Source organism: Musca autumnalis, unplaced genomic scaffold (assembly GCF_047663935.1).
Source record: "Musca autumnalis isolate F117 unplaced genomic scaffold, ASM4766393v1 scaffold_3, whole genome shotgun sequence".
Lineage (NCBI taxonomy): Eukaryota > Metazoa > Arthropoda > Insecta > Diptera > Muscidae > Musca > Musca autumnalis.
Window position 1 is genome coordinate 35,596,661 of NW_027411866.1, and position 24,840 is coordinate 35,621,500.

The window sequence follows — 24,840 nt, forward strand, 5'->3', positions numbered from 1 at the left end:
CTGTATGGAGCGGCACTGCCATAAACGGTCTTCTTTAGACGGTCCTCTATTTATAGAAAACCTTTCAGAAGGACTTCAATAGTCCAAAGAGTAATCGAAGGGAGAAGAGCATTCTACAAAAAAGCTATTTTGTCTCTTTATGGCACTTGTCTGAGACACAACTGTCGATAGACAAAAGACCTTCCAAAAGGAGAAAAAATTTCTTATCTTTAGAACACCTTTTCAAATAGACGAATATCGAATCGAAATTTGTTTGCAAAATTCACTCCGGCCAAAGGCAGTCTCTCCTGAATGAAAATAAACGCTTGTTCCTTGTTTTATTTATTTAGGTGGTTGGATTATCTTTATTATCATATATATTTATTTTATATAATAAAGTTGTTCAAACATGTTTTCTGTTCTGTAGTCTAGTATTAATTTTTTATTCATTCTTTACACCAAGAGAAAAAAAAATAGTAGTACACATTAAATGGAAATAATAAATGGGGGAAAAATTGTGTGTCATCAATAAAATTCTCTAAAATTCTACAAATTGTTTTCAAATTTCTTAGCGAAATCCATTTAGTGTTACATGTGTGTGTTTGAATTGCAAATATGTTCCATTTACTTCTGAGAATTGTCAGTGTTTGGTTTTTTGTTTGCTGCAGTTCCTGCTGGTTTCTTAACATTAGGGTTTGCTTTGCTGGGAGTAGCTTTGACTGCGCCACCAGCTGGTTTAGCTGGTGTGGCTGCTGATGTTTTGGCGGCAGCTGTTTTGGCTGGAGTGCCGGCAGGTTTGGCTGGAGTACCAGCAGGTTTGTTGGCCACAGTTTTTGCTGGTGTTGCCTTGGCGGCAGGTGCATTCTTAGCAGCTGCTGCTGGTTTGGCTGGAGTGGCCTTGGCCGCAGCCGTCGCTGGTTTGCTTGGTGTTGCCTTTGCCCCGCCATTTGTGCTGACTGTTTGTGCAGGTTTTGTGGCGGGTTTGGTTGCCGCACTAGTCTCTTTCTTTTGCTCTTCTGCTGGTTTCGAAGCTTCTTCTTCCTTTATTTTTTCTACTGTTTCTTCTTTTACCGGCGTTTTCTCTTTCTTTTCTTCTTTTGGTTTTTCGGTTTCCTTTTTCGGTGTGGGTGGCGATTGTTTTTCGTCAGCTTCTTTTTTGGCTGGAGATTTTTCTGTCTCTTTTTTAATTGTTGCTTCTTCATTAGTTTCTGTTTCCATGTGTTCTTCTTTTTCTGCTTTTACAGATTTGGATTCCGATTTGGATTCTTTTTCTTTATCCGATTTGGATTCTTTTTCTTTATCCGATTTGAATTCATTGTCTGGTTTGGATTCTTTCTCCGATTTACATTCCTTTTCTTTGTCCGATTTGGATTCCTTTTCTTTTTCCGACTTGGATTTATCCTTTTCAGAATCCTTGGATTTTTCCTTTGAATGATCCTTATCTGTATGTTTGTCCTTGTGTTTATCCTTTTCGGCATCTTTTTCATCCTTTTTCTTGTCATCCTTGTCTTTGTGGGAGCTACAGGAGATACATAAACAGATTTAAAAAAGAGCCCTCACAAAACCAACCCCCATTTCCAATTACCTTTCTTTGTCCTTTTCCTCCTCTTTGTCCTTGGAGAAGTAAGGTTCCACGCGTGTATAGATATACAACAATGTTGAGTTTTGATCCCGATATTTACGCTACAAGTGCGGGGAAATGTTAGGTTAAGCTCGTTGTGTTGTAAAAATTGTTTTACTACTTACAGTCAAAGTGTAGAGCTCCTGATTGGTTTGCGTCAATTTCCTTTTCAAACTCTTTCTATCTTCGGATAAATTTTTAATTTTAGTTTTTGCCTTGCTCTGTTCCCTTTGCAAATCGCTATGCTCCTTCACGAGATCATTGTAAAGTTTTTCCATGTCGGACAATTCCTTTTCGGTGCGTTTAATTTGTTCCATCAGTTTGCCGAGGTGTATAACGGCACCATTATAATGAACCAAATCGGCTGAAGGAAGAAAAAGAAATAATTGATGTTATACAGGACATCTTCTCGAGACGGAAACTCTTTCCACCAAATGGTCTTCTACAGAACGAGCCCTTTTAAAAGGGGCGGATAAAAATGAAGACTTTTTCAATATTTATTCTATACACAAAATTATTCTACACAAAAGACACTTTCCAAAAGGTAAGAGAGAACATGTTCTGGAATGTCCTTTAAAGCCAAAAGACCTCTGCAAGACTGTTTTATAGAAATAAGACCTTTCCAAAAGGTTTTATATAGACAGAATACTTTTTCAAAAATTATTCTATATACAGAAGACCTTTTCCATTAGATCTAACGACAGAAGACCTTTCCAAAAGGTATTCTATACATAGAAGACTTCCAGAAGAAGAGAGAATACCTCTTTAAAATGTCTTCTAAAGAGAGAATACGATATTCATAGACAGAAGACCATTCCAGAAAGTGTTCTAAAGGCAGAAGACCTTCCCAAAAGGTAGTCTATAGACAGAAAATCTTTCGAAAAGATATTCTTTAGGCAGAAGAACTTTTTAAAAAGTCTTTTAAAGGCAGAAGACATTAACAAAAGCTATTTTATAGAAAGGAGATCTATCCAAAAGGTTTTTCTATTAAGAGAAGACCTTTCCGGAAAGTCTTTTAAAGACAGAAGACCTTTCTAAAATGTATTCTAAAGAGAGAAAACCTCTCCAAATGGTCTTCTAAAGAGAGAATATCTTTCCAAACGCCATTTTATAGACAGAGAACAGTTCCAGAAAGTCTTCTAAAGACAGAAGACCTTTCCAAAAAATCGTTTAAGGGCAGAAGACCATTCCAGAAGGTCTTCTAAGAACAGAAGACATTTACGAAAGACATTCTATGGATAAAAGAAATTTGCAAAAAATATTCTATAGACGAGGAAAATATTCTAGAAGACCTTTCCAAAGAAGAACTTTCCAGGAAGACTTTTGACGACAGAAGACTTTACCAAAAGGCATTATACAGACAGAAGACCCTTCCTAAAAGTTTTCTGTAGGCAGAAGAACTTTTCAAATGATATTTTATAGACAGAAGATATTTTCAGAATGTCTGAAAAGGCAGAAGATCTTTCTAGAAAGTCTTCTAAACACAAAAGACATTTCCGAAGGCTATTTTATAGACAGAAGACCTTTTCAAAAGGTATTCTATAGCAGATTACCTTTCCAGAAAGTCTTCTAAAGAGAGAGAACCTTTCCAAAAGGTAGTCTATAGACAGAAAATCTTACGAAAAGATATTCTTTAGGCAGAAGAACTTTTTAAAAAGTCTTTTAAAGGCAGAAGACCTTAACAAAAGCTATTTTATAGAGAGGATACCTTAACAAAAGGTATTTTATAGAGAGGAGATCTATCCAAAAGGTTTTTCTATTAAGAGAAGACCTTTCCGGAAAGTCTTTTAAAGACAGAAGACCTTTCTAAAATGTATTCTAAAGAGAGAAAACCTCTCCAAATGATCTTCTAAAGAGAGAATATCTTTCCAAACGCCATTTTATAGACAGAGAACAGTTCCAGAAAGTCTTCTAAAGACAGAAGACCTTTCCAAAAAATCTTTTAAGGGCAGAAGACCATTCCAGAAGATCTTCTAAGGACAGAAGACATTTACGAAAGACATTCTATGGATATAAGGAATTTCCAAAAAATATTCTATAGACGGAGGACCTTTCCAAAGAAGAACTTTCCAGGAAGACTTTTAAAGACAGAAGACTTACCAAAAGGTATTATATAGACAGAAGACCTTTCCTAAAGGTTTTCTGTAGACAGAAGGACTTTTCAAATGACCTTTCAAAATGTATTCGCTAGACAGAAGATATTTCTAGAAAGTCTTCTAAACACAAAAGACATTTCCGAAGGCTATTCTATAGACAGATTACCTTTCCAGAAAGTCTTCTAAAGAGAGAGAGAGAACCTTTCCAAAAGATATTTTAAAAACAGAAAACTTTTCCAAAGGCATTCTAAAGATAGAAGACCTTTCCAAAAGGTCTTCTAAGGACAATAGTTCTTTCCGAAAGGTATTCGATGGGCTCCACCGTGGTGCAATGGTATGCACACCCGCCTTGCACGCTAAAGGTCGTGGGTTCGATTCCCAGGCCAGGCAACATCAAATTTTCAACGGTGGCAAAATACCCCTCAGTGATGCTGGCGACATTTCCTGAGTATTTCAGCCTTGTAAAACTTCTCTACAAGTGGTGTCTTAGGGCACGCCGTTCGGACTCGCAAAAGGTCTTCTAATTACAGAAGGCCGGTCCAAAAGTAATCTATAGGCAAAAACTTAATGAAAATATAATCTAAAGAGAAAATAACATTTATAAAGGATCTTCAAAAGGCTGAACATATTTTCAAAAGGTAATTTGCGGACAAAAAAAACATTCTTCTACAGACAGAAATATGTCTCAAAAATCTTCTATGGAGAGATAACCTTACCAAAAAGACTTATTTCTATATATAAGGTCTTGCCAATGGGTATTCAATAGACAGAAGATCTATTTTCTCCCATAAGACCTTTAACAGATAAAATATCTTAAAAAGTATTTTCCAAATTGTGGAACAGATATCTGTCTTCGAAGGATACAAAGAAACTTTGCAGCTTTGTTTCCAAATGCCTTCTTATAATAAAAGTCTTTGCAAATATCTACCCCATACTAAAGACCATTTAACGATCTTACAATTCCCTTCAAACTTACATTCACTATTTCCATCAGCGTCAATTGGTGTTGCCACATTGTTGACATGCGTTTCACCAAAGACAAATTCATATTTATTATTGCCCGAAGCAAGATCTTTGAGTTCTTCCAGAGCCAAATCATCAGCATCTTCAATTTTGGCCAAGGCATCAGCAGCCTCCTTTTTATGCGTAAGTTTACTAGAAAAAGAAAAATGACAAATAAATAAAATTGAAATCATTCCATCACCCAATAACAACTTACCGATAATGAACCATTGAGCGATGGCCAATTTTCGCCAGAACCTTCTTAATTTGTGAACGTGAAAGATTCAAACCGACCACCATAAATAGATCTTCTAAATCACGTTCAAAAATATAACCACAGTGTGTGGAATCGAAGAAAAGGAATGATAAAAGTAAATGGGGTTTAGCAACCACAACTTTCGTGTTGCCATCAGTAGACGATGGTTTGCTATCTTCGGCATCCCGAGTTTCACCTCGTTGAGTTTTCTTTGCATCATCTGCAGCGGCAGCTGCTTGTATCTCTCTACCATCAATGGTACTCATACGACGTTTTGGTGGTGGTTTATCTGATTTTTCAGAATCTTGAGCATTACCGGTGCTTGTGCGACGTTTACGTGACTTGGAATCGTCAGACTTTTCACTTTCTTTATTGGATTTTTCTTCGGTTTTGTTGTTTGTTGTTTCCGGCTTTGCTTCACCTTCTGTTTTACCTTCTTCACCAGCAGCACCACCAGCTTCAGCATTCTCTTCCGAGCTGTGTTCTTTACTATTGTAAATGTGTACCTCTTTGTAAATGTTAAAGGCAAAGTCACGCATTAACATTTCATTAAAGAGTTCGGCAAATAATGATAACTAGAGAATGGGGGGATCAGGGGAAATAAAATTTATTTTTTGTAACTAAGATTTTTTTTACAAAAATTAATGCAAACTCACCTCAAAGATCCGCTCTTTGGTATCGGCATGATGATAATCCATTAAAACTTGTAGCGACATTAGGGCACAATCAAAACTGCCTCCCTTGGCGAGTTTGTTGGGATGTACCACAATTTGCGGTGTTGAGGGAAGAGTATAGCGGCGCATTAGTTTAGCCTTTTCTCTTTCAGACATTTCCTTATCCTAAAGAAAAAAAAAATGGATTTAAGTTATTTCATTAGTATATCAGATAAAGAAGAGCTTTTTTCAAGTAAATGTTATAAAGGAATACAAAGAAACTACCAGACTAAGGAATTTTTGGGTGACTATTGGGCAAAAACTTAGATTTTGAAGTGAATTTTATGTAGGACTGTCAAACCAAGAGATGGAAATTTTAGCTTTAGCTCATGAGGCACTGCGGAGGTAGTTGTAGACGGGACTAAATCCCGTAATCGACTCTATTAACTATAGTTTGATATTACTTATGTTCGAACAAGAGAACATCCCGAAGACATCTGAGTAAATCTATTGATACCCCTGTAGTCCAATTTAACAACTGGACTGTTCTATTAGGTCGGGCACTTCCAAACCTCAGTTAAACCAAACAAATCCAAGGTTCTAGAGCGATACAGCCACGAAAAAACGGATGGGTCTGATATTATGCCTCCCAAATCTTCCCATTGAACAAAAATTTACAAAAAAAAACCTTAGTCGAGTGCGGAAAACCTGTTGTTCCGCTGAAACTAGGTTAGGTTAGGTTTAGGATGCGTAACTGCCGTGCTGGCAGCCACTCCACTCGGAGACCTTGTGGTCCATTGTGATCATCCTGACTATTGAAGTGTGTGTGTTGTGGTGATGATGATGATGTTACTGTGATTCGATGAGGTGTATGGTGGGTATTGATTTATAGATGGAGAGTGCGGCTATGTGTATTGTTGAAGAAACTATGTCTGAAACTTTGTCTCTAACGAGGAAAAAGAACCTACGTGAGAAGGTGTCGCCCTTAAAAGGGAGTCTTCGATTGTCTCATCCAATAAGTTTGCAAGGCATTTTCATCTAAGCCTTTCAGTTGAGTTGAGGGGCAGAGAGAGAGAGAGAGAGAGAGAGAAACCATCTCTTACAGGAGCAAACGCGAACTGACGTAATATTTAAGGGTCGTCTACCTCTTCAAAGACTCCAGTATACTAAGTCCAGCCAACTGCAAATAGGGTGACACTGCCATAGTCGGTCCATCCTTATGTATCGCACGCTTCGGTGACGATCAAGTTCACAAATTGCTGGCCTAGGATCATCTTAAAGCCATCCTCCCCGCAGAGCAGGTGGATCAGATTGGAAGCGGATAAGAACGTTGATTCTCTTTGGGGATGTAGCTAAATGGCGTCCGTACAAGTTGCTGATGTCCCATGTGGGATGATAACCCAAAACAAATTGATAAATTAACTAGATGGAACCTTGAGAGCAACGACCTTTGTCCTCATCCTCAAAAAATGTTGAATTGTGTTTAACTAAGGTGAAAGAATGATTCAACGTAAATATGTACCGGACATGGTTTTTCTAATATCTTTTCCATTCCACTAGCCGAACTCTATAGTTAGTCTAATCTAACTTCACTCTCGCGACATCAAAGAAATGAAAGAATTGTGGAACATTTAATATTTTTGTCAAATCAATTCTGAATTACTGAAACCAATGTCAACTTCGTCTCACTCTCAATTCCACAAGTAATAACCATGGAATCTTATCATTATCATTCAATTCATATAGCATGAACACAATGGACCAAAGCTCCGAGTGAAGTGGTCACTGTTTGGTGCATGCGAATCCTTAAAGCTAACCTAAATAAAGACCACACTCCCTCTGTGGAATTGCACAGAATACTGAAGAAATTACCCAAGACTTGTGTGGGAGATGACCACCTTTCACAACACCAGCTATGCCGCAGAAAGCGGTGAAATCAGTTTTAATGATCTTAAAGAAGATGTAGGACCAAACAACTTGAGTTTTTTAAGTAAATTTTATGAGGAACTATCACAGGCCATAAACTGATCATTTTAACAATCATTTGTTGTGTAAATAAATTTCCAATCATATACTTTGACTTACCTCCTGATTTTTGCTTGCATCATATTCATCCAATATGACAATGTCACTCATTTCAAAATCAATGGCATCGGCCCAATCCGTTTTGCTATCATCTTTAGCATCCTTTTCAGCATCAGCGGTGGTGGTTGATGATTTTTTACCCTTTTGTTGTTGTAATTTTTGGAATTTTTCACGATTCTTGGCCTTGAGTTCTTCCTTCTTTTCAATGTTCAAAGCCTTGGCCAAACGGGCCATGACAACATTGCGGACACCTATAAAAGGACAAAAAAGGTAAAAAAAGGATTAGGAGATTTTAAACTGTTCAATAAATTCCCTCCCCCACTGCCTTCCTTACCTTTATCCGACAAATCGCGAGCCAAAAGTTCATCACGTATTTCCTGAACCTTCATATTTTTCAAATCCAGCAACGAATAATGGGTTGGCTCTGGTGTTGGATCCTCCTGTAAAACACACGCACAGAGACATCGTATTAACAAAACCAGTCTTGGAAACCCAAAAAACAAACAACATGAAGTAGTTCTGTTTTTCACTATAAACAATAAAAAACGACACATTTTTTTCAAACCAACAAGAACAACAATAACAAAAATTGGTTTGAAATTTAGCTACACTGCCGTTCTTTGAGAAAAATATAAATAAAGACAAAAAACATAAACTTCTAATTTCCATATTGAGAAAAAAAAATTTTAGTGAATAGGAGCTTTTCAAGCTGAAGTATTTAAATAAATTTAAATAATAATGTAAGATGGGCGGGATAGAAGGGGGAAATAAGTTATTTATATAGGCGGCAGTATGAAAAGTTTTGAAGAAAAGTAGTAAAGAATGGAGTTTCTTTTGAAAACATAATTTGATTTCTTTTATCATTTACAGAGGAAATAAACGGACATCATCTTAAAGCGTTGAATTTGAGACTGAACTGAGAGTTTTTGTCCCTAAAGTCCACAAAAGACTACATCAGCGTTGAGTTGAGGACTTGTGAAAAGATAAAAAATATAGTTCTGAGGGTCGGTCTCTTATAGGCTAGAAAATGAAAGTAAAATGTAACAAAAACTTATGCTAGTGTTTCAATTCAATTGAGACATTTTCGTTATCAATATCATCACCATCTTGGTTAAGTTACATTTTCGTCAGCAGCATCAGCAGCATGGTCCTCAGTTTGGCCCATGCTATCATCACCAGCATCGTCGTCGTTGTTGTCCTGTTGAGTATCATCTCCTACATCAGCGTCGTCGACACCTGAATTATCCATATCCGCTGTGGCTGATTCGTTGGCATTTTCATCATTGCCCTCCTCATCAACGTTGCTTTCATCAGCACCTTCAGCAGCATCTGCGTCGCCAGCATCATCACCATCCATATTTTCATCAGCATCGCCGCCAGCTTCATTGTTTTCATCGTTGGCCTCGGCATTGCTTTCATCAGCTTGATTACTTGACGATTGGTTATTTTCATCGGAATTAGTTGGAGCTGCAGCAATGGCCTTATTAGCAGCAGCAGCACGACGAGAAATGATTTTTTCAGCAGTGGCCTTATAAAGGCCGCACATGGTGTTGTATTCAGCTACTGAAGGCATACACGAGTGAACATCAGGCAAGAATATAACAACAGTCTCGACACGAGGCGGTCCACCTTTCTCCATGTTCTTATACTCGGAACGATGATAGTAGAGTTCCATAAAACGATACCTAATCGCAACAACAAGTTGAGGCAGCCGGTCCAAAGATTTGTTTTGCAGATTTTGTCAAAATGAAGTTGTAGAGCAAAAGAAACAACGTTGACCATAAACACCATTATGCGCGCAAGCAACACCATTCCGGGCGGGCCACCAAACCAGAGCACATTGGATTATCGTCATAGTAGATTGGAAGAATAACAACGAGTAATTGAATCAAGGAAATGAAACGAAATCATTGATGATGTCGGGAAAAGCCATGAGGAGATGATGTCCAAAAACAAGGTCCACATGTTGATGAAACCACCACCATGTCAGCAGCAGCATTCGGAGACGGACCAATTATAGGTAGGTAAAAAAGTATGTTTTGATGTTCCAGTTTCAAGCCATCCACCATTCCAAGTCCCCAAAAACATCAAGCCGGCACCGCCGATGTCCCACACACGCACGCACACATACAACGCAGGTTGTGATTTTTGTGGAAAAGTCGTCGTGGTTGTTGATTTTTATGGTTTCGTATTTGTTTTGATTTTGGTTTATATTGGATTTTTTTATATAGAGTTTTGGTACAAATTTGTCGCGTAAACAAACATGGAAAAAGAAAGAAAAAAATCATAAGGAATGTGGCACAACTCTAGGCATAATTCTGTAGTTTTGTAAATTGTTTATAGGAAAAATAATTAGCATAAATTATTTAAAATGAATTTTCTTGTTTTTTTTTTGTACTTTGTACAAGTGCTTAACATAATTTAGCTGGAAAAAGAAGTGAAGTTTCATTATTTCGGTTCAAGAAACAAACAGAGAAAAAATATGTTTTAAACAACAAAATAAATTATAAATAAACACTTAGAAAATAACTACAACTAACTTCCAATAGAAATTGAAAAATTATTTCAATTTTATAGAATTTTTCTTTTCTTTGGGAAATGTATGTACAAGTCGAAATTTCTATTGAAATCGAGAATAGGTCACATAACCTCAAAAATATGATAAACTAACCTTATTCTCGCAACATCAATGAAATGAATGAATTGCGGAAAATTGAATAGAATTGAAAATTTATTGAATTTTACAGCTTTAGGGTATTTTTTTTCTCAGTCAGCATGGACTTACCTCCGATAAAAACTATACTGTGGTAATATGAGCGGCGAGGAATACTTGCTGTAAAAAATTCAAAACAATTCTAGTGTTGACCCCAAACTGCACATTTGTGAAAAATTTTGAAATTTTGTGTGGGAGGTATGCGAAGGAGTGGACGGATATAATCCATATTCGAACATGATTTAAGTGTGAAAGAAATATTACGATACGCAAAGATTAGATCAGTGTCAATCACTCCTTTCGATTGTTATTGGGGCCATCAGGCACTTTAGTTAGATTTGTTAGAGCTTTTGTATCATTATGCCAGGAAGCATGGACTTGGTCAGCATAAACATTATATCGCTGTAAGCTGAACCACAAGAGGTACTCTCCGTAAAAATTTGCAAACCATCCTTAAACAGCCCTTAAACTTCACTTTAACAAAAAATCTTGAACTTTTGTGGGGGGGAGGTAGGTACCCGAAGATGTTTTCCAATATAGACCTTCTTGGAACTCTTGATGTACGTTTGGAATAAATTTTACGATGTGCAATATTTCGGTCAAATCGTAATCTCAATTCTTAAGTTTTCGTGCTCGTCAGTCATTTGAGTTGGAGCGGACAGGGCTTTAGAGCACAAGCTGCTGCAAAACAATGTATGATGATCCGAGAAGTGTTGTGATCGATTAGCCATATTCGTATCTTATCAAGGGACATACCCCCAGTTTTTGTAAAAGTTTTTATTCTTCTCACACGAATTGTCAAATTTTGTAGATCGATTTACTCGCCTCAGCGCAAATGTAGAGCTCTGATTTTTAAAAGACGATTTCTTTACCATAAATGGAACGCGTCTACGAAAAATTAGGTCCGTATGTCATCTGGCGGCTGAGCTATGGATGCCTAAATTATTACGAATATAGACGAACGAACAAAAAATAGTTACAAAAATAGGGGGTAATACCTTCGTTAGCCTAAAGATTGAGGGTATACAAATAAAAAAGCAACAAATCAACATTTAGTCCATTTAGGAAAAAGTCCAGTTTTGATGTCCGGACGCACAAAATTGTATATTTTACCACAGATACAACTTGAGGTCCTGGGTACCAAGATATGATTTTCTTTCTGCAGTAGTCCATACTTCCCGACATATGGGCCTTCAAATTTCCGCAAGTACCCATGAGTTTTTTCATTTTATATATTCGACTAAGGCGATATAACCATTATAAATAACCATTAGCAATGTAAATCTCTCGGCAAAATCACCTTTTAAAAATTAAAATTTTTTCCTGCGGGAATTCTAGATTTCCTGAGATATGGGTCTCGACATTTCCGAAATGTCTTACTTTAACACCATTGCGTTGTTTATGGGTAACTCTTGGATCGTTTTGAAATTTTCAGCGTAAGTAATCCTTGATCACAACGATGCATTCATCTTCGAGGGGAAGTCCATACTTCCCGAGATATGGGTCTTGACATTTCCAGAAATGCCTTACTTTATTACAATTAAGTTGTTTAGCGGCACCTCTCGGTTCGGATTAAAATTTTTAGCGCAGATACAGGGTAATCATGAATGGAAATAAAAAGGTGTCAAATTGGGTGACATCTGTGAGAGACTGAACAACTATTTAACCGATCTTACCACCTTTTTCCATTCGAGGAATATGCAGATTTCCGCCACAAAATCTACAGCCACTCTGTTCACCACATGGACAGCGCAGTTTGGACGTGAGTTGAATGTCGTGGTCGACGGTAGCAGAATTCCGTCCACAAACTGCCCTAAAATTGTAGGGGTCACATGCGACACTACATTCACTTCGTTCGCACACGCCACAGCTATCTGCGACAAAATGAAAAGTAGGAACAAGGTCCTCAAGTCCCTGGCCGGCAGCACTTGGGGTGCACCTTGTTGACCACATATAACGCGATAGGCCGGTCTGTGGTAAGCTATGCGGCTCCAGTCTGGTCCCCGAGATTGTGTGATTCGAACTGGAAAAAGATTCAAACTTGCCAGAATGCCGCCCTGAGAACAGGGGCAGGGTGCCTCCTCAAATCTTCAGTGGACCATCTACATGAGGAGGCAAAAATTCTACCTGTAAAGCAACACAATGAGATGCTTTCGTTGCAGTACCTGCTTGGATGTTATCGTGTGAGCCATCCCAATCACCATCTTGTGGGTAGGCCCGGCCCATTCGGGGAGATCAGGAAGGATATCCATGCTCTAGAGAGAGAGGTCCAACGATACAGGAGAGAAACCCTAGATCAACAAGCATATCAAGCAGGATTGAATAGCATTCACACGGACGCAGTTGCCAAGGCCTTAAGCAATTATAGTGTGAATTAAGTACCCGGAGTGCATCCTCCATCTATCGCAGCTGAGGAGCGCAGCTGCCATGACAAACTAGAGTAGTTTTGGCTCAACTACGCTCGGGATATTGCAGTCGCCTAAATTCGTATTGGGCGGAAATCGATCGCGCCGTGCAGGACATATGCCCAGTATGCGGCATGGGCCCGCACGACACACAACACCTTTTTAACTGCCCCGCCAAACCTACCCATCTAACTCCAGTGGATCTGTGGCTACATCCCACCGAAGCAGCCACTTTTCTGGAACTAGAGATAGACCCAGAGCCAGATTGAACAGAGGAACGAACTAATAAACATAACAAAAACATTGTTACAACAACAACAACCAGAAAATTTAATAGTTGGAATCCAGGGCTTTACAATGATACCCATATTGCCATGATCAGCCCTAAAATTATCAGAAATAATCATGGCCTGGTAAATATGTCAACAGGTTCCGGGTCCGTGCACAAAACATGACTAAGCGCTCCACTTGTGCTGATCTTGAGATGTTTTATTCGTTTTTTTTTTTTTTTTTTTTGCAAAACTAACCTCAAAATTGAATTGATGTTGAAATTAATAAAAAATCAAGTCAATTACAAGTTTGAATGTGTAGCATTAAGACTTCCAGGACTTTACAATAATGGGTGTCACTGTCATGATCAGCTTTAAAAATATGAAAAGTAATCATGGGTATTTTCGAAACTTTGAAGGCCCATAGTAATATAATTGTATACAGGACCTTATGGTCTTTATATGTTAAATATAGTGAACAAATCATGACTAAGGCATCCTTTGTGCCGATTTAAAGATTTTTCATTTGAATTTTTTAGGAAATCCTAACCCTTAAAATAGAAATGATGTTAAAATCACTAAAAGATCAATAATTACAAGTACATATACATAAGTAAAAAGTTGTGAATTTTGAATAGAATTTTCTCGATTTCAATAAGAAAATGTTTTGCCTCTTAAAAAAATTTCGACTTTTCCCAAGAAACGTGTTAAACTTTTTTCTCTTATTCTTTTTAAGTCGTTGCCCTACATTGGTGGAAAATTTCCACATTTCTATTGATCATAACTATATCTATATATGTACATAAAAATTATCAAAATCATATCATTCCAAATTCATTCATAAATTTCATAATTAACCCAAGTTTTTGTTTTCAAGTTATTACTCATACATACCATTGTGTACAATTGGATAAATCAATATTAGTCAAAGCTTTGCATGTACGTATTGCGGTACGTATCAATACAGATGGATCAGTGTCAGGATTTTCACCATCTAATGATGGTGACCAGGGTCCACCGATAGCCATTGGTTCCTTAGAACCCTTCAAACCAACCAAAAAGTTAGCAATACGTGACAGATGTATTGGTTGGTGATCCAAATCTTCTTCGTTATTCTCAAAACATTTCCTATAGATTTCAGCAATTGGCGGCAATGATAGCAACATAACTTTAGCTGAATATACATAGTCAGCATCGTCTGGTTCCAATTCATCCACCCTTTGATCGAAAGGAGATTCAGCATTTTTATCCATTAAATGGAATTGACAGGGTCGTCGCAAAGAGAATGGATTATCAGGGGTGAATGTATCGGTCCATTTAATATTGGCATGGAAAAAGTCTGATGGTATATATAGTGATGAATAGCGATTTCGCAGAGCTTGAATGTCGGCATGTTTGCTAAATGGAAGAGAAAATCAAAAAAGATTGACAAATTAATATACAATAATTGCTTATAATTACATTGCATTAAAATTAAAAAAAAAAAACACTGATAGGTAGCAAACCGCAAAATTATGATTGCAAGTATACCGGATTTATTTACGCGCATGACTTATTTTTAGTTGACTGGTATAAACAAAAAAGTTGGAAAACGATAAGAATCTCAATATGGCATTTTAAAGCTTTTAAATGGCAATTTTAAAGTGCACATAGCAGCAGACTCCATCATCCATTCTTTTGTTGAAGGTGATTGAGGTTATGTCAAGTGTCAAACAATGACACCTGTCCCATAACCAACTTATATGTATGGTCTTTAGAAAAAAGTCACTCCAAGTCCTAGAAAATTTAATTTAAAAAATTTTAAAATATCTCAATTACTTACAGTGCCAATAGATGTTTTGGAATCTGGATCATATAGCGGCGAATAGCACGATTTCTGCCACCTTTGGGTACCAGACTTTGATTCTTCTCTGCAGCGTCACGGCCCTTTTCACGTTCCTTCTCCCTTTCCCGGTCACGCTCACGTTCCCTTTCTAGCCTTTCACCTCTTTCAGGCCTTTCTGCTCTGTCCGACCTTTCACGGTCGCGTTCTCGTTCACGATGCGGATCTCTTTCACGTTCTCGTTCATTACGTCTTGAATCACGCTCACGCTCTCGTTCCCTTTCTCTGGCAGCCCCGGCACCACCTCCTCCACCGCGATTCAGAGATGTGTTACGCTCACGGCTACGTTCTCTTTCTTCACGTCTTCTTTTCCATTCGTGTTCATCATCTTCCCTATCCCATGAACGACGATGTCTATCACCTCCTCTTTCACCACGACGTTCACGTTCATGTCTAATCGGTGAGAGTGGAGCCCGTTTCGGTGATGGATGTCTTTGCATTGGCCCACCACCACCACGAGCATAATCATTTGACATTGGCCCAGGACTACCATAATTTGCATCCATTTGATTCATCATTTGTGGCTTGGAAGGCATCAATTGAATTTGGGTAGCATTCCATTTAAATTGGCCACTAGTCGAATAAGAGGCCTCAAAAATGACACGATCCCCCAACTTGGGTTCCGGACCTTTGCACACATTACGGTAAAAGAATACCTCATTATTGACCAAACCACAATCATTATTGATCTTGGTCACTGTTCCAATAGAATTGTAATGGCGATTTTGCTGCTGCATACCACCGCCACCACCAACGCCACTCCCTTGAAAGGCAACCGGATTTAACCCAGTACGTATGGGATATTGTACGGAACCACCGCCGACGCCACCATCACCTGAATTAGGGTACATATTTCCGCCACCACCGCCGCCTCCACCTCCTCCATGAAATTGAGAAGCCATATTGTTCTGAAAACCATACTGTTGAAATGAATTTGATTGCGGATGGCCTTGCATCATATTGCGCTGCCAAGCATTCGATTGGCCACCAAACGACATGTTGTGTTTTGTTCTTTTTTCACTTCTTTACTTTTTGTTAAAATAAAATATTCGCAAACACTTCTCTATCTGATGAAAAAAATAATTAATTAATATTTGACCCAGCAGCCGAAATGCCGACTTTTTGCAGAGAGACAGAAAAGTGATGCCAATTTTCAGGGAAGAGTCATTACGGCTTTGTCAGTGCAACTCTGTAAAATACAACTCTGCAGTCATACATGTGTTGTGAAGTGGCTTGGCAGTATATTAAATTTCTTGGTGCATGTACAAAACTTTTCAACACAACCCAGCAAAAAAATTGGAAGTTGTGCAATTGGAGTTATGATTTCACAACATCTTTCGATGTAGTCCAACAGAGTTATGAAAAATGCACTCACTTCGATACATTTTATAAGCATTTGCTTTAGAGATCCCTACAAAACAAAAACAGGATCAACCCCTACCCATCATAATTTCTGCCGACATAAGCTTCGTTCCCGTACTTTTAATGGTAAAACTCGTAAAAGAGAAAACTGCAAAAAATTTGTTCTCACACACAAGTTTTTTGAAATAGTTCGGGAACGGAAAAATGGAAAAAACGTCAAAAAAACTGGAACAAATGTCAAAGTCGGCGTATCAGCCAATCAGACGCCGGCAACCATGTTACTATTTTTTTACTCGCCCAAATTTGTCGTGTAAAAAGTTTTTAAAGAGAGCGTCATTCAGCGCCATTTTTGTTTAAAGAGATGTGAACATTTTACAACTTTTTTGTGTACGGGAACGCTTTTTCGAGTAAAATGTGTAAAAGTCGTAAAAATTGTAAAAACTTTTTACTTCTGGAACACAGCTATAATTTCTTCAAAAGAGAAACAAGTGTGAATATATTTCGAAGAATTTGTTATAAAATAAAAAAAATACAAACTAAAGTTGCGAACATTTTTGTGGTAATTTACGAGACGGAAATTTTTAAAAGCTGAACTAGTGATGGGAAAGCAACATAAAAACCCTATAGGATGACGAAGCAAAATCAGTTACGCTTGGATTAAATGGAGAACGGTGGAAGTACGCTCAACTGTGATTAAATTTAATTAAAACTATTTTTAATTTATGTTTATAATAAATAAAGTTAATAATTTGTATTCTTGTTTTACACAAATAATAAATGCATTTTATTTATTCTGCATTTTTACTGCATCTTTGGCATGGTAGAACAAATATAAGGTAAATACTACAACAAATACAACTCGAACACCAACCACAAAGGAATTTGTTTTTGTTTGTAAACAAAACAAGGAAATGTCTATAAATTATTGGAATTTAAAAAACTAATAATTTTTCACATTTGGTTGAATATTTTGGAAAACATGAATGAAAATTCGTTACATTTTCAATTTTTATGTTTCCACATCATTCCACTAATGGCCCCGGCACATACGGCGCGTTGAGCGTTGCGTTACAACAACCACATGAAAACTTCAAGAACAAACTTGGCATCACTTACACATTTTTCATGTGGTTGTTGTTCTTAACGCGCGACGCGACTCACAACGGACCGTATGTGCCGGGGCCATAAATGCATAAATTCTTGCAGAAAAGTTTGGTGTCGCTGGAAATTCATAGAAAAGGAGAAGCTGTTTCAATGTTTTGTTTTAGAAATCAAAGAAGCACATGTTTATTAGGGCTTTATTTTTTAAATTTTCACAAAATACCTCACATATTAACAAACGTTGTATCGCCTCTACAAGCGGGGATTTACTGCGCGGCTTATCGTTCGAACTTGGAGGAGGTTACATATCATTGATATGAAGAAGTCTTTCTGGGAAATGGTTTTTTCCGAATGATATATTTTTTTCTCAAAAAATATATGTCCATAATGTACATCGAAATAGAAATAAATGTATAAAATGTCATATGAAATTTGACACTAACGTTACAACCCAGTTCAGTCAGCTGTGTATTGCTGCTACCTTTTCTTATTCTACCATGTTTTTGACCCAAGAAATCCGTCCATTTCCATCAAATTAAGAATATACAAAATCCGAAGTCTTCTATTGACGTTTTTTACAGTACATTTTGTATGCTTTTATTAAGTCCCGGGCCACACTAAGACTAATTTCACTGAAATTTTGACATGAAAGTAAAAGAAAATGTAAAATAAAACGGTCAATTTTTTTTCTTACGAATATTGCAACAGAGCAAAATTGCAGAACACATGAAACCGTGTACACTAGTTTCTTGAAATTATGCATTTTTCACAAAAAATGCAAAGTTTAATGTCAAAATTTCAATGAAATTACTCTAGTGTGGCCCGGGACTAAGCAAACACATGCCGTTTATAAATAGCTTCGTTCCAGTACTTTTTTAATGGTAAAATGTGGAAAAGAGAAAACTTTCAAAAATGAGTTCACCGCACACAGAAATGGCAGAAACGTCAAAAAACTGGAACAAATGTCAAAGTCGGCGAATCAACCAATCAGAAGGCGGCAAACATGTTGCACATTTTTGCTCGCTCAAATTTGTCGTGTAAAAAGTTTCTAAAGAGAAAGCTATTCAGCGCCTTTTTTGTTCAAAGAGAAGTGAACATTTTACAACTTTTTTGGTGTACGGCAAGGTACAATTACTTAGGTAGAAACATCGGCGAATTGCTACAACAAAGCAACTTTTTTTGTAATGTAAACTGACAAAATTTTCGCCGAATGGTTTCTTGTGTCTCTTTTTATCACTTGTGTTTGTACAGTGAAGTGAACACATGCTATCCATGGCACAATTAGGAAGGTAGATGCATCAGCCCAGCTGATCGAATCTAAAACGTCAAAAAACTAGGAATTCGCCATGAAAAATCAAAACAAATAACCATATTGTTACGAATGTAACTGATAGGTTTAAGTTAGTTTAGTTTAATTTCCGTTAATTTAAAAATTTGAATTGTAACGTAAAGTTTTTATTACGCAGTTACTTTATTTAAGCAACAACAACTACCATGTAGAACTCTCTTCATTATTCTAGATGTTACGTTACTTTTCATTAATGTGCTTTTATTTTGTTTTGCCATAATCATGTAATTATTGTTTAGTTCAATGTCCGGCAAAAAGGGGCACACGTGCCCTTGATGAGAATAACAACAGAACAACCACCTCTCAGTCTTCGTTCAGAAGTCAAAGAAGAAGGTTCTGTTGTCGGTTGTTTCAATGATTTTTAATTTTAGCAATGCATTAACGCACACGCTGTTTGTGGAGAGAGCGAGAGAGAGTCGTATGCGTGAGGCCGCAAACAATGCATTTGTATTGGTGCCGATACCTGGTTTAGTTTGTTACTTCTTTGCACTTGTTTGTTGTTGTTACGTCATTACTGTGCTTGTCGTCCAATTGTATTCCCCCATGTATGTATGTGAGTCAGGGATGGAAAATTCAGTACAATAGTACTTTTTTCAGTACCATTTCACTATAAAAAGTACCGAAGTACCCCCGCGGTCAATTCAGTACCATTTCTAAAAAATTTTATGTGGAACTAAAAATGCAATATTCAAGATAAAGGTACTAGAAATTTTAAAAATCTGGATATATGTTGGGAATATACCAAAATATGAACCTATATTGATCATTTTCTTCGTGGAGTTCTTCCACCCTTTGAGAATCCGAAATATCAAGTTACAGTCACAACGGTAGGCTAGGCTAATCATTTAAAAGACTTTACAACGAGCGGTATCGAAGTACATTCCAATATGAGAATGTGCAATACCTCTTCTATGGGGGCCATATTGGTGCTAGAAAACTATCGACAGTCTGACTATCGATAGTCGAACTATCGATAGTTTGCCAGCTCTAGGCTATTTAAAACTTGCATCTATACCCACATTCTCTATAGGAATGTTTTATATCCATATCGAATACAAAGTATCTACTTTCAGTAATTTCGATGGGATAATGAGGGTAAAGCTTTCAAAAGACCGTTCTATGGGGGCTATATCAGAACGTGGACCCGCACTGACAAATTTCTGGGGGAGAGTTTTGTAGCCCCAACGAAGACTAAATACCAAATTTCAACAATTTTGGTATGATAATGTGGCTCAAACCTTCAATATACCGAAAATCGGGAGGTACCGTTGTATGGTGAACCGAATAGAGCCCATTTTCAATAGCAAACTTCCTAGGAGTAATTGAAGCTTCTGTACCAAATAAAAAAACTCCATATTAAATATTGAGAGCTGTATCTGGAATTCAACAGACAAGGACTTGGTTAAATACTTTATAGAGTCTCCGACGAATATTTCGATGTGTCACAAACGGAATGACAAAATTAATTATTGAAATTTTGAAATATTCTTCAGATTACATAGATATAAGCCTTTGTTGTTGTTTTTTACTGAACAATTTTTTTTTCCTTAAAAAATAATAAAAAAGTACCTTTTCAATGAAAAAAGTACCATTTTAGTACTGTTTGAAATTTTTAATTTTCCATCCCTGATGTGAGTATGGTTGTTCGCTTAGTGCGAATGTGTGTCTGTGTGTTCGTTGTACAGATTCGAGGTGTTGCCATATGCTCTAGATATTTCTCGAACAGGGAGACTTTGGGATATAAATGCAGGGGAACTGACAATGACGAGTTGAGTTGTGTTTTAAGCGTTGAACTGAACAGATCGGTTAAAGAAGTGCTGCGTGCTAACTAGAGACAAGCTGTGTGCTAGTAATTAAAGTCGGTTCCGAATAAGTGTAATAAAGTAAATAAAGCATTGTAGAAACGTAATCTAAAACGAACCCTGTTTTATTTGGTACAAATCGTACTGGGGAATAAGACAACGTCTACACGGACATTAGTTAAATCTAATTCCGTAACAATTGGTGTCAGAAGTGGGATTACGATAATCCTACAATGAACTTAAAATTCAAGGATCTACAAGAGGAACACTTGAAGAAGTTCCTATCTAAGCTTGGGTTGCCAACTACCGGAAGTAAGGCTGTGCTACAAAAACGCCTTTTGGAAGAGTTAAAGTACCGTGAAGTGGACATCGACAAATGTGAGTTTGATATTAGAGATGAGACTTCAGAGGCGGTTGCAAGTTATACGGAGCTTGCCGAAGTGATTACAGCAACGTTGGCGAAGGAATTTAGTAAGAGAATGGAAGAGGAATCTATTGCAATAAATGAAAGCTTCAAATGTCTGACGGAGGAATTCGACGAAAAATTGGAAGAATTAGAGGCAAAAATTAGCGAAAGACTCGATAATATTACGCATGTTATTGGAAAGCGATTCGAGGTTATGGAAAACCATTTAAAGAAATTGGATAGGCAATTTCTGGCCCACGACGAGAAGATTGTGAATCTGGAAAAGAAAATGTCTGAACTGGAAATCAAAGGAGGACCAGTACGAGTTATTGATAACACTCTGAAATTCAAGCCTCCGGAATTCGACGGATCTACATCGTTTGATGTCTTCAAATTACAATTTGAGACGGTTGCTTCGAGAAATTCGTGGAACGATAACGACAAGGCGGTTCGACTACTTATGGCATTGAAGGGCGGTGCTGCTGACGTATTACAGAATATTCCCGCCGCTTCTAGAAACAGTTATGGAGATATAATGGCTGCTCTTGAACTTAAGTACGGTGGCGGACATAAGCAAGAGACAATGGTGAAACCTCAGGCTTGCAATGTGCGGAAGCTGGAAGTTGAGGACAACAATCCTCAGACCGTTGTCGAACTAATGAAAGATGCACTAATGCAGGTAATAGATAAAGTGAAACGATGGGCTGGCAAAACGAGGAGGACCTGCTACAACTGTCGTAAAGCTGGACACATTGCACGAGAATGCATATTGGAACGACCAAGGCCCAGATCCACCTCACCGCCTTCAAAAAGCGACGACCAACTGGTGGCCAAGAATCTGGAAAGAGAGACATCAGGTGAATCAAATAAAGTGAATTCCGTCAATCACGAGACACCGCTGGCGGAGGATGAAAATGATGGTCCCACAATTTCTATAGCCATAGTCCAGCAGACGAATCACAACTTAACGATGAAAGGCTTCGTCAATGGTGTATTGCGTACCTTGACATTGGACACCGGTGCAACAAAGTCCATTATTAGACCGGATTTGGTAAAAGGGAAGGTATTGCCGTTAAATGGAGTCAAATTGCGAACGGCCACAGGCGAGACTACAACAGTACATGGAAAGGCCTACCAAAGGCTGAGCATGGGTAGAAAGTCTGTAAATTTCGATTTTATAGTGGCCGATATTGTGGACGAAGTTATACTTGGCGTGGACTTCATGATTGCCTTCGACATCAACCTGGACATAAAGCACCGTGTGATGACTTGGTCCAATGTGGAAATACCGATAAGTGTGGGCTACAACGAGAAAAGCAAACATCGCCCAAAGGCAGAATCCGGCGAGATTGCTGTCGATGTCCGTACGCTGAAGGTGGAAGCCGCCGACAAATGGCCCGTAGGAAAGTGGAAAAATCTCGCAACGAGGAGGAAAAAGCGAAGATGTACGTCGAGGAAAGGTCCATGGGAAAGCGGCCGTACAGCAAGGAAGGACAAGTCTGATGAAGACCAGGTGGCACTTAGGAAGGTGACCACAAAGAAAGAAGGTATAACGTCACAATTCCTGGAGAGAAGGCAACGTCGTCCAGAAGAGCAAAAGACCAAAGCTGACGCAGTAAAGGGTACATCTAAATCGGTTGCCACCACTACGGAACGGGAACTGTGCCAGGTCAAGAGGAACAGGCTTAAGCGGGAGGCAGTGTTACCAATGCCCATACCACAGAGAGGGAACTGTGCCTATTCGGGACGAACAGGCTTAAGCGGGAGGCAATGTTACGAATGTAACTGATAGGTTTAAGTTAGTTTAGTTTAATTTCCGTTAATTTAAAAATTTGAATTGTAATGTAAAGTTTTTATTACGCAGTTACTTTATTTAAGCAACAACAACTACCATGTAGAACTCTCTTCATTATTCTAGATGTTACGTTACTTTTCATTAATGTGCTTTTATTTTGTTTTGCCATAATCATGTAATTATTGTTTAGTTCAATGTCCGGCAAAAAGGGGCACACGTGCCCTTGATGAGAATAACAACAGAACAACCACCTCTCAGTCTTCGTTCAGAAGTCAAAGAAGAAGGTTCTGTTGTCGGTTGTTTCAATGATTTTTAATTTTAGCAATGCATTAACGCACACGCTGTTTGTGGAGAGAGCGAGAGAGAGTCGTATGCGTGAGGCCGCAAACAATGCATTTGTATTGGTGCCGATACCTGGTTTAGTTTGTTACTTCTTTGCACTTGTTTGTTGTTGTTACGTCATTACTGTGCTTGTCGTCCAATTGTATTCCCCCATGTATGTATGTGAGTATGGTTGTTCGCTTAGTGCGAATGTGATATGCTCTAGATATTTCTCGAACAGGGAGACTTTGGGATATAAATGCAGGGGAACTGACAATGACGAGTTGAGTTGTGTTTTAAGCGTTGAACTGAACAGATCGGTTAAAGAAGTGCTGCGTGCTAACTAGAGACAAGCTGTGTGCTAGTAATTAAAGTCGGTTCCGAATAAGTGTAATAAAGTAAATAAAGCATTGTAGAAACGTAATCTAAAACGAACCCTGTTTTATTTGGTACAAATCGTACTGGGGAATAAAACAACGTCTACACGGACATTAGTTAAATCTAATTCCGTAACAATATGATTGGGTAAGTAAGAGATAGCATGTCATCACTTTAAAGACAAACACAAGCGATAAAAAGAGACAACAAGAGACCATTCGGCGAAAATTTTGACAGTTTACATTACAAAAAAAGTTGCTTTGTTGTAGCAATTCGCCGATGCATCTACCTTCCTAATTGTATCATGATGCTATCTCTTACTTACCGAATCATATGGTTGTTTGTTTTGATTTTTCATAGCGAAATCCTAGTTTTTTGACGTTTTAGATTCGATCAGCTGGGCTGAGGCATCTACCTAAGTAATTGTACCATGGTGTACGGGAACCATGGTCCTCTCTCAAGCGAATTCAAACAAAAACAAAGATTTGAAATGTCAAAATTCATAAACAAAGGCGAAAAAATTGTTTTCGCCGACACGGAATATGTTTGAGGCGAATTTCTTTATTGTGAATTAAGGTAGATGCATACATAAAATTTTCCGAGAAAAAGTTGTTGACGCAGTTATTTTTGTTTGGCGTAACAGAAAATATCAGCTGATCGATCTTTAACTGCCAAAATAATTTAATGTAAACTAAATTCTAATACAAAACACAACAAATGTTGACATTTTACGTGTACAACATTAAGTTGATTTGTTTTTTTTCGATCTTTTCTACCTGCTTCTCTACAGTTTGGGAACGCATTTCGGGCAAAAATGTGTAAAAACTTTTTAGTTCTGGAACGAAGCTAATATTTGCAATAATTTTGTCTTGTAGATGTCTTAAAATATGAAATTTCATAATAACATGAAATTTCTTGAAACTTATCTTCAAACTCCCACACTGTTAGCTGGGGAGATTTTTCTTACAAAATTCTCCCACAATTCAAGATAGAGAATGTATACTTTTTTCCCATGGGAATAAATTCCCAATTCGAACTTCATTCAGAATGAGAAGAGATGGGAAATGGGATAAATCTCCCACAAAAATTTTATTCAGAATACGAAAGTGTGGGAATGAGAAAAAATTCCCAACTCCCATGAGTTCAGAATAGGGCCCCAGCAAACCAAATGTCTGATGTCCGACACGTCTGAACAATTTCGGACGCAAAGTCGTTCAGATTTCGTACCGATTTCTAAACGATTTTTCGGATACGAAATAGTTCAGATTTTGTACCGATTTCGGAACGAATGTCGGAAAGAAATTTCCTTTCCGAATTTCCTAAGGATTTTCTTCAGATTTCGTTACGAAATCGGACCGAAATCGAT

The 24,840-nt window shown here is 37.8% G+C and overlaps 1 protein-coding gene across 1 annotated transcript; it reads right to left on the minus strand.

Annotated features, from left to right (window-relative positions):
• Positions 1-312: 312 nt before the first annotated feature.
• Positions 313-16,167, minus strand: LOC141397990 (cell division cycle and apoptosis regulator protein 1-like). The gene is made up of 11 exons (XM_073975067.1): positions 14,902-16,167; positions 13,974-14,477; positions 8,813-9,377; positions 8,027-8,132; positions 7,693-7,943; positions 5,611-5,793; positions 4,916-5,529; positions 4,673-4,851; positions 1,726-1,964; positions 1,565-1,662; positions 313-1,498 (listed from the first exon to the last, which is right to left on the minus strand). The coding sequence occupies exons 1-11, from the start codon at positions 15,957-15,959 to the stop codon at positions 604-606; spliced, it is 4,692 nt and encodes a 1,563-aa protein (XP_073831168.1). The 5' UTR covers positions 15,960-16,167; the 3' UTR covers positions 313-603.
• Between the last annotated feature and the right edge of the window lie 8,673 nt (positions 16,168-24,840).